Source organism: Hemitrygon akajei, chromosome 3 (genome assembly GCF_048418815.1).
Source record: "Hemitrygon akajei chromosome 3, sHemAka1.3, whole genome shotgun sequence".
Lineage (NCBI taxonomy): Eukaryota > Metazoa > Chordata > Chondrichthyes > Myliobatiformes > Dasyatidae > Hemitrygon > Hemitrygon akajei.
This window is the reverse complement of record NC_133126.1, coordinates 112,896,429-112,911,516: the sequence shown is the minus strand read 5'-3', so window position 1 is coordinate 112,911,516 and position 15,088 is coordinate 112,896,429. Positions and strand designations below refer to the sequence as shown.

At 37.6% G+C, this 15,088-nt stretch overlaps 1 protein-coding gene across 1 annotated transcript in view; it reads right to left on the bottom strand.

Moving 5' to 3' along the window:
- pask (PAS domain containing serine/threonine kinase) overlaps positions 1-15,088 on the bottom strand; it is a 70,681-nt gene that overhangs the window by 53,594 nt on the left and 1,999 nt on the right. The window contains exons 2-8 of the mRNA XM_073040601.1: positions 13,748-14,006; positions 13,081-13,292; positions 12,423-12,593; positions 11,643-11,783; positions 9,835-9,969; positions 8,751-8,877; positions 508-692 (exon numbers count right to left, since the gene is read on the bottom strand). Coding sequence (XP_072896702.1) covers positions 508-692; positions 8,751-8,877; positions 9,835-9,969; positions 11,643-11,783; positions 12,423-12,593; positions 13,081-13,292; positions 13,748-13,961 — 1,185 coding nt within the window. The 5' untranslated portion in view covers positions 13,962-14,006. The remainder of the gene's footprint in view (positions 1-507; positions 693-8,750; positions 8,878-9,834; positions 9,970-11,642; positions 11,784-12,422; positions 12,594-13,080; positions 13,293-13,747; positions 14,007-15,088) is intronic.

Sequence of the window (15,088 nt, the reverse complement as noted above, 5' to 3'; positions counted from 1 at the left end):
CGACAGCACTTCTCCCTATAGATGATGCCTGGCCTGCTGTGTTCTACCAGCATTTTGTGTGTGATGCTACATTAGTTCCTGTTTTAGCAAGGCCCACATATCAAAATTTGAGAAACTGCTGAAATACTCGTTTTACAAATCCTTCATGGTGGCTTGCTCTCTCCCAAATTTTTCAGCCTTATAACCTCCAATATTACCGCACTCCTCAAAGTCTGGAGTCTTAATCTTTTTTACTTGCTTCATTATAGGCGATTCTGCTTCAGTTTAAGGTCTCAAGGTCCTGAATTCTTTCCATGCTTCCATTTCTCTTCAAACACTTCCTAAAAGATATAGCTTTGGCACTTCTACTCTCTAAGTGATATGACATCAATTTGTGTTTGATAATTTTCTATGAAATGTTAATTTAAAGTGGTGTATAAATGAAAGTGTTGCTAGGATTAAATAGATTCCCTAACAAATGCACAGCTCAATTGCCCTAGTACCTCACTAACCCTTTCAGCAGCTTACCTTGCCCAACAACTGTGCTTTCTTATAGCCAAACAACATAAGAGCAAAGTTATTGTTCAAACTATGGATTGCTCCATCTGGCAGAAGAGTGATCAGTCCACTGATAGTAGTAAAAACCCACAAAACTCCAGTGAAAACGGTCTCTTGGTCTTTGATTGCTTGATTCACATCATCCCGAGATCCTGCTGAGAATAAAAATAGTCATTAAAATACAAAGTAAATTAGCAATGGAAATTTATCATGAGTGTTCGCTGCACTCATTGAAAGCACCTGCTTTCGACTAGCAGAAACTCTCATGGATGGGTTACAAAGGACCAGAATAAGAAATTTCTCTCGGTTCCATTTGATGTGCAGTCTCCAACTCTGTTCTGAAACTCATTTCATCATACCCAAAAGAAATGAAAACAAGTAAAAAAAAAAGTGAATCAGATCAAAAATTTAAAGAACCAGGAGACACAGAAAAATGAATGGACAAAATGTCATTAAAAAGATAACAAGAAATTGACAAAACCACTGGGAAAAATTAAGCACAATTTACTTTCAAGGCAGAGTACTAGAATGCATTCCCCCCCCTAAAAAACTGGTTCAACAACATTCAGAGGGGATTATTGCAGATCTGAGAGAGAACAGAAATAGGACTAATTGTCTAGGTCAATTAAAGAACTGTCACAATTACAGTGGGATGAATAACCTCTTTCATTATTCATAGACTCATAGGAGAGAGATGAATTGTACTTTCTTTTATTCCAGTCCTGATGAAGTGTCTTGGCCCAAAATGTATTAAGGTGAATTGGAATGCAAAGACTAAAAACCCATTAGAATCAACACGTTAGCTCTTTGCACTTCACAAACAATTTACTATCCAGTCATATAAAACTACTGTTTTGATGTAGCAAGTAAATAAGGCTGATTCTCAACTGCCCCCTTCCTGCCATTTCTAATAACATCACACATTTGTCAACACCTTCTGTTTTTCAGAAAATTGTGACTGAGTGATATGGCCACAAGTACAATTTAATCTTTGTATACATTATTCCGCAATGGTCAGAAACTCATCCAGCTATTTAATAGCCTGCAGCAAACACAGTTTCACTGCATAAACTGACAATCTGTTCCTTAAGTCACTAACTTTCCAAGATGTAAGCTTAGGACTTTAAATCTATTTCTGTGCTTATGTCAAATAACATAAAAAATGCAGATGCGAAGAATACGCAACTGGTCAGCTAGCATTCAAACAGAAAATACTATTCTCACTCAGTTATTGCCTGGCCTGACTGGATCTACTAAGCATTTATAATACACTACATGGTTTCATTTTCTGCATTTAGCGATTTGTACTAGTTTACTGGTCCTCCATAAACTATCCATGTGGACCAATTCTGCATTATTCTGAAGATCTCAAATAAAATTCACTAATTTTAATTTTTCTAGTTCTTTAACTGAATTGTGTTGATAGAATTTAAAATAAAATTCTTCAAATGTTCACTTTAAAAAAAATATTTTCTTCTTTATTTTATAGAAACACTGAGCAATTTATTTTTTTATTTTTTTAAATTTTTTTTTATTAGTTTTTCAAAACATTTTACAAAATTAAAAACCCCAAATTCCAATGAGGAGCATTAATACAGAGCAAGGTTAAGCATACAATAACAATATGCTACAAAGGAAGAGAATTTAACAAAAAAGCACCTAAATTAAAGACAAGTGAGCTTAGTGTCCTCCCCAAACCCCATAACACAAGAAAAAAACAATTCCAGACCAACCACCACACAATATAGAGAGTATAAGTCCGGACAGTCAAACTCCCAGACTGTGAATACACTTAGCAACAGAGGATAATAATGCCTACTACCAGAAAAAAAAAAGGGAGCTGAAAGCAAGGGACCGAAAAGAAAAAAAAACCCTAGTCAAGAGGAAGGTTATGAAAGTACTCGATAAAAGGCCCCCAGACCTTATGGAACTTTAAATCCGAATTGAGAACTAAATAATGAATTTTTGAGGTCCAAGCAGGCCATAATGTCGTTAAGCCATTGCGCATGAGTGGGCGGGGCAACATCTCTCCATCTAAGGAGGATCAAGCGTCTCGCCAGGAGAGAGGCAAAGGATAGTATTCGGCATTTGGTCGGACCCAGACATAAATCTGTCTCGCCCCAAAAACCGAACAGAGCAATTAAGGGGTTAGGTTCTAGGTGCTGATTCAGAATACCCGATAATGTAGTGAAGACATCTTTCCAGAATTTCTCCAAGCTAGGACAGAACCAGTACATATGGATGAGAGAGGCCACGCCCCTCTTGCATTTATCACAGAGCGGACTAATGCCAGGGTAGAATCGAGATAGTTTAGATTTAGACATATGGGCTCTGTGAACAATCTTAAACTGTAAGAGACAATGGCGAGCACAAAGAGAGGTTGAGTTAACCGATTTGAGAACTGAGTCCCAGCTCTCCTCGGATAAGGAGATATTTAAATCCTGCTCCCAGGCCATTTTAATTTTATCCACAGGGGCCCGTCGTAAGGCTGCTAGTTTATCTTGGATAATTGAAATTAAACCTTTACCTAGTGGATTAATGGAGAGAAAAATGTCCATAGCATTTTTCGCAGGCATTTCAGGAAAGTTAGGAATTAAAGGAGCAGTGAAGTGTCGGATTTGGAGATATCTGAAAAAGTGAACGTTAGGCAGGTTGAACTTAACAGAGAGCTGTTGAAAAGAAGCGAAGCGATTATCAATGAAGAGATCTTCAAAATGTCTAATGCCCTTCCTGTACCAAACATGGAATGCTGAATCGAACGTGGTAGGTAAAAAAAGGTGATTATGTGCGACAGGGCTAGAAACGGAAAACCCCTGGAAACCATACCATTTCCTGAACTGAGCCCATATACGCAAAGTGTGTCTAACCAGAGGATTAGCTATTGATCTGGGCAGACTACTAGGGAGTGCAGAGCCAAGAAGTGCAGAGATAGATAATTCTTTAGTGGAGCTCAAATCCATTGCCACCCAGTTAGGGCACTCAGGTTGACCGTGGAAGAAAGACCAGAAGGCAGCACAACATATATTAGCTGCCCAGTAATATAAGCGAAAGTTAGGTAAAGCCATGCCACCCTCTTTTTTAGATTTTTGGAGGTGGATTTTATTAATTCTAGAGCACTTATTCTGCCACAGATATGACAAAATAATAGAGTCTAAGGAATCAAAAAAAGATTTAGGAATAAAAATTGGGATAGATTGAAATAAGTATAAAAATTTGGGGAGAACATACATTTTGACAACATTGATACGACCTACCAAGGACATAGATAGAGGTGACCATTGTACCAGACTCTGTTTTGTAGCATATGAAAGATTGACAAAGTTTTCACGAAAGAGATCTTTAAACTTCCTTGTGACTGTAATTCCAAGATAAGTAAATTGATTATGGACTACTTTAAAAGGGAGATCATGAAATATTAGTTCTTGTGCTTCTTTATTAATTGGGAAAAGTTCACTCTTATGTAAGTTGAGTTTATAGCCAGAGATCTGGCTAAACTGGTCAAGAAGTGAAAACATTAGAGGTAAGGATGTAGACGGATATCAGAGAAAGAGTAATAAGTCATCAGCATAGAGAGAGACTTTATGCTCAACACCCCCTCTCCAAATCCCGGTCAGTTCAGGACATTTTCGAAATGCTATCGCCAGAGGTTCTATAGCCAAATCAAAGAGAAAGGGACTTAAGGGGCATCCCTGACGGGTGCCACGTTTGAGATTGAATACTTGGGATTTCTGAAAGTTAGTTAGAACAGAAGCAGTAGGACACAGGCACAGCAATTGGATCCAAGAGATGAAACTTTGGCCGAGGTCAAATTTTTCTAAGACTGCAAAAAGGTAGTTCCACTCTATACGATCAAATGCTTTCTCTGCATCAAGGGAGATAACACATTCAGGAGTCCCAGTTGGAACTGAGTATAAAATATTAAATAGATGCCGAATGTTAAAAAAAGGGAGACGGTTTTTAATAAAGCCTGTTTGGTCATCAGAGATAATGGAGGGAATAACGGTTTCTAATCTATGAGCCAACACTTTAGCTAAGATCTTTACATCAACATTGAGCAGAGAGATCGGCCTGTACGAGGAACACTCTGTTGGGTCTTTGCCCTTTTTTAAAAGAAGAATAATAGATGCCTCATTGAAAGAGGGTGGCAATTTGCCATAATTAAACGAGTCAGATAATACTGAAAGTAACTGAGGAGAAAGAAGTGAGGAGAATGATTTATAAAATTCCACAGGGAACCCATCAGGTCCAGGAGATTTCCCTGAGGACAGTGCAGAAATTGCAAAAGATATTTCTTCTAGTGATATAGGCGCATTGAGTTTGGCTTTGAAATCAGATGAAAGTGAGGGGATATTCAGATTCTGTAAAAATTGATCCACAGAGATATTGTCATTCAGGGATTCAGAGGAATAAAGCCGAGAATAAAAATTTTTAAATGCGTCATTAATTTCTAAATGATCCGATGTAAAGTCTCCGTTCTCCTTCCGGATCTTTGTAATATGTTGTTTGGCTTTGGAACGCCTCAGCTGATTGGCTAGGAATTTACCAGACTTATCCCCATGAATGTAAAAGCGGCTCTTGCTTTCGAGAAGTTGGCGTTCGACAGGTTGAGTGGACAGAAGGTTAAATTTAGTTTGGAGTTCAACGCGCTTCTTGTATAATTCAGGGTTCTTAGTTTGGGCATATAATTGATCCACATCTTTAATCTGGTTAATGAGGTCTGCTCGATCTGCACGGGATCTTCTATTGAGATTTGCTGTGTAAGAGATTATTTGACCCCTCAAATATGCTTTCATGGCATCCCAGACAATCTGGGATGGCACTTCAGGTGATGTATTAGTGTTAAAATAGAAGGTTATCTGGTCTTTAATAAATTTTACGAAATCATCATCCGATAATAAAGTTGAATCGAACCGCCAGTGTTTGTTCCTCTGAGGGAGACCGGGAAAGTTCAGAGAGAGGGTAATTGGGGCATGGTCAGAAATCAGTATACTCTGATAGTCACAAGTGTGGGCAAATGGGATAAGTTGGTTATCGAGTAGGAAATAGTCAATTCTAGTGAAGGTATGGTGAACATGTGAGAAAAAGGAATAGTCTCTCTCCGTAGGATGGAGGAAACGTCATATATCAGAGATACCAAAATTAGAGAGAGACGACTGAATAGCTAAGGCAGATTTGGTAGGTGATCTGGTTACAGAGGACAATCGGTCCAGTTTAGGATCCAACCAACAGTTAAAGTCACCACCCAATATAAGAGAGTATGAGTTTAAGTCTGGTAGTGAGGAAAAAAACCGTTCAAAAAAGTTAACATCATCAAAGTTGGGGGCATACAGGTTTGCTAGTGCAACTTTAGTGTTATATAGTTTACCAGAAACAATAATAAAACGGCCATTTGTGTCCTATATTTTATTATGGAGTTCAAAAGGAATATTTGAGTTAATAAGAATGGAGACTCCCCTAGCTTTAGCGGCAAAGGATGAATGAAAATGCTGACTCGCCCACTTTGACAGAAGCCGGGAGTTATCAAAACAACGAATATGAGTTTCTTGGAGGAAAGCAATGTCAGCTTTGAGTTGTTTAATATGTGAGAATACCTTCCTCCTTTTAACAGGGTGGTTCAGTCCCTTTACATTCCAGCTCACAAATTTAAGTGCACTAGTCATTATCAATTACTAATGCATAAAAGGCAGCAGGCAAATAAAAAATCAAGCGGTACAATAGCAGTCTGGGAGCAGAGATGTAAACATAGATTCGTAAGGTCAAAATATAAACATGTCCTAAACAATAAAGAAATGTTGGAACTGGAAAATCCACCCCACCCACACAACCCAAAACTAGACGGCTACCAAAACAAGTAGCTAGCTCTACCAAAGAAATTAACCCAAATACAACTTCCAGATTTGTGTCATTGACAGCAGTTCCGTATAAATGCTATAACAAACAGTAACTAGTTTATGCACTAGAAAACATAACTACAGATTAGAACACCTTCTGCAGAAATATACAACTTAATACAGAGAAAATCGGAAGAAAACCAAAACTAATCTACCCATGAAATATTATAGAAGAATAAAGTAAGAGAAAGGGAAAAAAAAGGGTAAGAAGGAAAAAGAAAAAAAGAGGAAGGGGAAAATTATAAATTCAAGACGAGTATTTATCAACCATTTACCGAGAAGGGAAAAAAAAAATTCAGAGAATGGAAAAAAAAGGGGGTGAAGAAAAGAAAAAGATAAAATAAATAAATATTTAAAACAGAGGAAAAATAAACTCAGCAGTTGAACTGTGAACCGACAAACAGGGAGGCCTTCGCTAAAGACTTCGAACCTCCAAAACAAGTTAGAATTAGTTGTAGAACTCTGTAGGTAAAGTTATACAGAGGTAAAAATAGATTACACACACACCAAATCCCGGGAGAGATTGTCAACAGCCTTTAGAGCTTCAGTGAAACACTGAGCAATTTTACGTAATTTTGAGAATAAAACTCAGAGCAAGACAGTAGGGCCACTGTAGCCTAACCATGGCCCTAGTTTTCCACTTCTAGAAAATGTTTTGGATTTGGATTAAAATTAGTTTGCTAATACATCACAATATTAAAAAAAGCTTACTCGTTTATCAACATTCAAACCACTAAATGTAGATTTATATAATCTATGATGTTTGTCAAGTGTAGCCCATTTTTTCAGTGGTTCCAATTGGAACTCAAAGCAGATAAATGAATGGATTGGTGGATATGATAGGAGTGGACAGGATAGGATTGAAAGGAATGTGAAAGCAACAGCTGAGTCAGAAGGTTTAGATAAGCTTTGGACCTAAACTGCTTTGCCTTTCAGATACTACAAGCTGGATGTGAACCAACCAGCTTAATAAAATAGTAGGTATATTTTCCCTAAACCACAGAGGTCACAAATAAGAGAAGACTATGGGATGTTATTCATAGTTTCAGCATTTGATGGGTCTCTAGTTCTGTGATCTGATTTTAAGAGACCCTACAACATTGACATTTCAGAGAAAACTAAAGACTACTTACATTAAAGAACAATCAGAAATGAATCAGATGAATCAGAACAATCAGATTCAAATGAAATTTGCAAGTACAGATGCTCCCCAGATTACTACGGAAACCCACAAATATAAATGAGCTGACTTAAAAAAAAATTCCCAATGCATTGTTAAGAAATTTTGAGACAAGTTAAGCTTCCATAATTTTATAGCAGATCAGGTGAATCAACTGATTTGGAGTTGGACCATGAGGTTGTAGCCTGACTTACAGCTGTATGTTGCTGAGGCAGAGGCCATTTTTTTTTGGTGAGAATTAATAGATTGAGCTGCTGCCCGCTGTATTGGGATAGATTTGCTGGCTGTTGCAAGGTTGCAGGCATCTTCTTCTGGTGGGAACAGGGCATACTTCTGCATGCTTTTCCCCCCCACCAAACCAGCATATCATCTTCCCCTCCGACCCGAGCTTCTACGATCATGGATTGGGTCTGAAAAGAGCTGGGAATGCTGAGCATACTCACTCAAGTCAACAAAACTTTCTGGCTGTCACCCTTCCCATGTGTGCTCACTCTCTTATCATAGCAATTTCTGTGATCCACTGTTCTTATTCATTTGCCACTTAAGAAGAATTTGAGGTGCAAATAGTTTTCAGGAATAGAACTCTTTCATAACCTGGGGACTGCCTATACAAACCAGGAGCAATTGAATAAATTCTTTAGTAAGATATACTTCAGAATAACCACCTATGTCACTACTGCGCACTGCCACTTAAAATGTGGCAATAGTTTTAAAATCAAAAGGGAAGCTATCTTTCTACCTTGCTCGTAGATGCTGTGACCTGCTGTATTCCCTACAGCTTTTGTCTTTGTTTAAGATTAAGTATCTGTTAAGTACCACTCCTGATGAAGGGTTTCAGCCTGAAACGTCGTCACTACCTCCTCCCATAGATGCTGTCTGGCCTGCTGAGTTCTGCCAGCATTGTGTGTTTTTAAGTATCTGTTCACTTTGTTTGCTGACAAATTTTACAGTGCAGCTTTAAAAATAAAATGTGTTTTTTTTCCCCATTTCTTTTTCATACTACTTCTGCAGCAATAAATTCCACCATGACAAAGCACCTATCAGCTTGAGTAAGCACTAGTCACTTCATTCTTGTCTTGTTTACTCCACCAAGAGTCAGTCTATGAAGCACAATATATGCCAAAAAGCTTTTTATACTTTACCTGCTACCTGAATACAATTCTGAATGTCAGTGCCATGTTTCTCTGGGACTTTAAGGCTGAGTTTAATACTGAGAGGAAAAGTGTTGCCATCTTTTGCTCTGCCAACAGCTCGCTGAATTTTCAAATTCTGAAAGAGAAACACTAGAAAGTTAAGAAATAACCCAGCATTTCATCCATTTCAAAAGCACCAGCATCTCCAAGACCTGCTGTTTACCCATCATTATTGAAAATTACAATATTTTCCCTAGTATTTTTATGATCAGATTATATCCAAGTGCTAATTTGGTATTTCCACCTTTAACTGTAACAACTGTAATGATGAACAAAATATTTCTCAGACAAAAAAAATTCTGGAGCAATATAGCAAGTGTGGAATAATTAAGATGGCTGAGCAGCATCTGTGGAAGCCAAACGAAAGTCAATGTTTTGGGATGAGACCCTGTATATCCTTATGTCGAGTACCGACTCAAAATTCATCAGATGCCATTCGGCCTGCTGTTCTCCTGGCAGCTTTTTTTTTGCTCCAGATTCCAGCATTTGCAATCTCTTGTCTACAGAGAAATTCTGTTTACTTTAATACAATCTCCACATTTTTCTCAGCCAGGTATTCAAAGGAAGGACCATGTTGTGCATCTTAAATGATCACTTCTAGGATTTGGTTAAATTCTAGCTGTATTCAAAACACCTGCAAGATGTAAATATGATCTGTATATTTTCTGAAGAGATTTACTCATACTATTTGTTGAAAAATTACAGGATAAAACCAAACAGTTTATGATCATTCATTTTTAACACAAAAAATCTTTGGTTGCAGATGTGTGATCTCAAAGCAACAGGGGGAATAAAGAAGTGAAGGACAGGAAAACTGAACACTTATTGGATAGCTAGATAGTGGGAAAAAGATCAACTGGGAAATTACCTGTGACGTGAGCAGTAGGGTCAGATCTATGTATTTACAGTTTAAAAATAACCACGCCAGATGAGAAATGAGGGATAACAATGCAAATCACACTTATTTTACATTTCAGAGGGATTTCTTATATTAAATCCTATTCCATTACATTCACATTCAACAGTTTCAAACCTTTGGTATCTTCTTACACGATGAGGGTATCTTTACTGAAGGTATGACATCAGTTATTGAAAGACCAACAATCTCCTCTTCAGTTGCATAACCATGCAGATAGGCAAATGGTCTGTCACATGATAAAATTCTGCCCTAAGGAACATTAAATTTTACTGTTAAATAATCCCAAAAACAAATGCAAAATGCAGCACATGGACAGCCACAAGCTACAATGCAATAAACTCAAGAATCCAGCATGAAAAGGAGTTCAATAGAGCATGACCGACAGATTTTGCAGACTTTTGAATACTTATTGGATGCTATACAGTATGGTAAGCTTTGCCAGTGAACCTAGTAAGTTTCAAGGATGCATAAAAATTGGAGTTCTGGTGTGGTTTAGCAGAGCATGGAAAGTGGGACCCTGGTTGAGTGAGAAAAAGTGATCAATATTTCTGAATAGCAGATTATCAGAATTATGCTGTATATAGTGAAGCTAGATGGCTGGAAAAAAAACAAAATGTGAAAAATTAGAGATAAACTAACCACAACACCATCAGTTTCTACAAATTGAAGGGCAATTAGGAAAAGAAATGTTCAATGAATGAGGAAAGAGAAACAAGCTGATGGCAAAATGCTTCTCCTGCATTTTCTGTATTATTTTATGAATTACAGTAAATTCATTATGATTTCATTTCCAAATCATGGATTAACAGATTTTACAGACAATTGGATGTCATCCTTTTATTTACACATTTTAATCCAATTTTAAGCTGTAATATATTTCCCAATAAACTCAAATGGAGTATAGGAACCATGGCCCTTTTGTGTCAATGGGAATGTAGGCACTAGGACCCTAGAGAGACAGGTGTCAGACCTTCGTTATTTTCAAACCTTTTGATTATTTAACTGTAATCAGTACCCTGTTTGTGGTCAGCAACTGTAAATTCTTCAGTGTTATCATTTCAGAGGACCTGTTCTGGGCCCAGCACGTACATGCAATTATGAAGAAAGCACAGTAGCACCTCTACTTCTTTAGGAATTTATGAAGATTTGGCACGACATCTAAAACTTCGACCAACTTCTATAGATGTGTGGTGGAGAGTATATTAACTAGCTGCATCACAGCTTGGTATGGAAACACCAATGCTCTTGAACACAGGTTTACAGATCCCAGAAAGTAGAAGCAGGCAGATAAGGAGATGAAGGCATCAGACAGAATACTTTCCTTCATTTTCCAAAGCACAGAGCAGGCAGGTTATGGTACAACCTCCTCCAGTCTACAACCCCCCAAGATATCTATGCTTGTCCAATTCTAGCATCTTGCCCATCTGAATTTTAATCATTCCATGAATGGTAGTATTGCTTTCTGTTGGCCAGGTCCTAAGTTACGGAATATCCACCCTTTTGATAAAAATATCAAAGTTTGTCACTAAATCACATCAGCAAATATTAGAGCATTTTATGAAAAGTTTAACTGAAAAAATCTTTTTGGGAGAAAACAAAAATAGAAAGCTTAAGGGTCAGAATTCCATCGACTAGGATCCCAACAATAGAAGATATAATGATGGAGTGATTAAAGCCAGGATGTGCAAGAGGCCAGAAACAAAGGAATATAGATTTGATTACTAATAGTGATCCACAATTCAATGGGCTATCATGTTTCTCTGCTCACCAGCAATCTGGTTTCATTGCCCTCATTTGCTTTGGGGTGTTTAATACATCACTGGAAGTGTATAAATGTAAATTGTTTTTGATCAATCTTGCAGCATTCTGTGGCACAATACAACATGTAAGCACTGTATATTGAAATTAAGGTGAAAACTTACAGTGTCTGCAAATGTGACAGAAGCAGTAAGTCGCTCCACAGGTTCCATCACCACAACACAACACTCTCTCTCTTCACCAGCCATGTGCTTCATCCAGAATGACACTGGTATCTGTACCCCACCCTTGCCAATAACATCAATCTGGGGATTATAAATGTAAGCCACAATGAAAAAAAAAGAATAAATATTACAGGAATGCAGTTTACTTACTGCAATTTAATTGGTTAATTTCATCCCTTTTTATTTATCCATTTCACATTCTTTTTATGTTAACTGCAGCAATGTTTGTTAAATCAACACAAGCTCAAATGAATATTTTTCTTTTATCATAACCCATTTTCATCTCTATCAAATTACTTTGTAGAATGAATGACACAATCTTAAAATAAACTAGTTTCAGCAATTAAAATATTGGACTCTGTTCAGTACAATAAAGGCTTCCAGTTATTTTCACACTCAGTGTGAAACTTGTTACGTGAATGTCCCAAGTACAGTGCTCATTCTGCAGAAATCACTCGGCATGTTAAGGCCTGATCATACCTCTTGCATTGCACTGCAAGTTTTGCTCATGTTGTCCGTAGAGACGCAACATAAATTAATTCTCCTGTTCCCATTATCAGCTTTTCCAACTTTGATGTTACAAAGGATCTATTCAGACATCACGTCTAAAATAATTTGCATCATTCACCATGAAATAACTTTATTACTGTCAGCAGCACTTTAGAAATATTGAGTTGGGGTGAAGACACATCTAATGAATGGATTGATATGACCACATACCACTTTTCCAGAGACAGTTACAACTTGTCCATCAACTTCTGGATGATCTTCATACAGGGCTTCTTCCAGCCCATGAATGGAATTTGATATGAATGAAGATAATTTCTGACCAATCAGTTCTTTGCTACTATAACATAGCAGCTTACAAGCCATGTCATTGGCCACCAGTATCTGTTGTGGCATGAAGAATGACAAATGGGCATTAAAATTACAAGCTCTACCATATAGAGAAAGTAAACTTATTGATATATTCCCAGGAATGTCATATGGCATCAAGGGGAATGGATAAAAATCACGTTATTTTCTTTTATTCTCAGAATAATTATTCTACTAGATCAATATAAGGAGTTATGGATAAGAAGTGTTACTTCATTGATTTTAAAACAAGCTAGATTAAGGAGTATTAAAACTTTACAGTATTTCAGCAAACATTTCCAACTTGGTCTGTAGAACAGTGTGTTAGATGCATGAAAGCAAGGAAAATCAGAACTATAATATTGTATGCTGCATGTCTAGCCTTTAACTCAATAAAGATAGCTATAAATTTACTACTTTGGTAATTTATTACAAACAATTAAAAAATTTGATTACAAAAAGGTAATACAATCAATGAAAAAATGTGCAGTAAGAGCTAAACAATCAAAATGTGATCTCATACCTCTGCAGTCAAGCAGTCTATTGTAAGTATGGCTTTGTTAGGACTCCGTACAGTAGTGGGGAAAGTTGAATCGTTGTCACCTCCTAAAAGATTCCAAAAGTTGCTTGATACATTTGAGGCCGACTCAGGGCAAGAGAAGGAACCACTAAGATTTGGCAAGAGAAGATTTTGAGAAGCCACAGGAGAATAACTGTAGGAGTTCAGAGAATCACCTGTTGGAATAATAGGCAAGGTCAAGCTCGAATCAGTCTTTTTTGTATTCATATTTTCTAACATTTTTCTCCCCAATTTACTGTTAGGAGGTCTGGAGTCTAGGCCAATATGTACAACTTGGTCCTCAACCTGCAAGATGTTAATTTGTTGATCTATCACCAATCCTCCAATAGCAGATAGGGCATTCATGACATGCCCCTCCAGAACAAATGAAAGCATTCTGGAAGCCCAGTATTTCCCAAAGGCTGGGATGTACAGCAAGAACACAGCAAAGATCTTTACAGATCATCACATAGACAACACTACACAAAAGTAAAATATCGTGTGGATTTTCCTAATGCATATTAATGTAACAAGCAGCATTTCAATTCTTTTAAATTTTTTATTGCAGTTGGAGACAAATGCTCGTCCAACCAAACAGCATTCCTGCACACTATTACAGAATAAAGCCCACCTGTAAATGACTCTAAATTCCAGTATGTTCCTGCAACTATCTTCTGGAGGGCAGGTCTTGCCATTCGTGGAAATGTTTTGCTGAGGTCAAATGAATTATTTAATTTCCTCTTAACTCCAAGCACAGCTGCCTTTGACCTCTTGCCATTTTCCAAACTATGACACAGAGGAAAGGCTTTCCCTCTGCCATCCAAGAAGCCCAGTGAGGAATCCATCTTTTTGGCAACAGCACTTTTTCCAAAGGTTATTTAAGCATTCACCTGATGAAAGTAAGCACAAGCAAAGACAAATTAAAATAGTGCAGATATATCCAAAACCAAAGCTGAAAATGCTTGAAGCATTCAGATCAGGAAATATCTACAGAGACAAAAAAATGCTGTTAAAGAGGGATGATTTTTATTAGGAGCTTACAGTTCCTTAGAAACGTATTTGCATTAATATTTGGGGGTTGTGGGCAATACATTGCCAGAGGTAGCAATACATATTCCACTTAAAAATCAGTACACAAACCATTATTTGAATTCAAAGCTAGAAATCAGTTACCTCCAGAAATGAGAAGAGCATTGCAAAACCCCAAGTGCTGGAGGAACTCAGCAGGTCAGGCAGCATCTTTGGAAATAAGACAGTCGACATTTCAGGCAAGACCCTTCATTAGGGCATTTTGGGTCCACCTTTAATCTCCCAGTTTCTGACTTCATCCCCCCTTCCCCACCCACCTGACTTCACCTATCACCTTTTAGTTTGTATTCCTTCCCTTCCCCCCCACCTTATTCTGGTGTGTTCCCCCTTCCTTTCCAGTTCTGAGAAAGGTCTCAGCTCAAAACCTGGACTGTTTATTCATTTCCATAGATGCTCCCTGACCTGCTGAGTTCCTCTAGGTAGGTTGGTGTGTGTGTGTCCAGATTTCCATCACTTGCAAAATCTCTTGTATTTAACTTAGCAACATCTCAACTTTTTAATTCTGTCACATAAAAAGGTAGCTAACATTCTCCTCAGAATACAAGCAATGAAAACTATACTCCAATCAGCAGTAGGGCAGGGAGTGGTCACAGAATCAACATCCAATCTTATCTGCTCTACTCAGGAGACAAGATGAAAACTTGTTTCAATCAGCAGAATTCTATCACATCTGCAACTTCACCTGCTAAATTTAAATCTACCGTACTTCCTTCACAGACCTCTTGGTCAAATGTTCCAACATTACCAAATTTCTAACTTTGTTTAATAATGCTAGACAGATTTACTGCAAAAGGTCAGAGCTTAAACAAAAAGCCTTGCATTATAACTGACATTATTGTTACATCCCTTCTTTCACGCCCAACCTGCCCTATTGCACCATCGT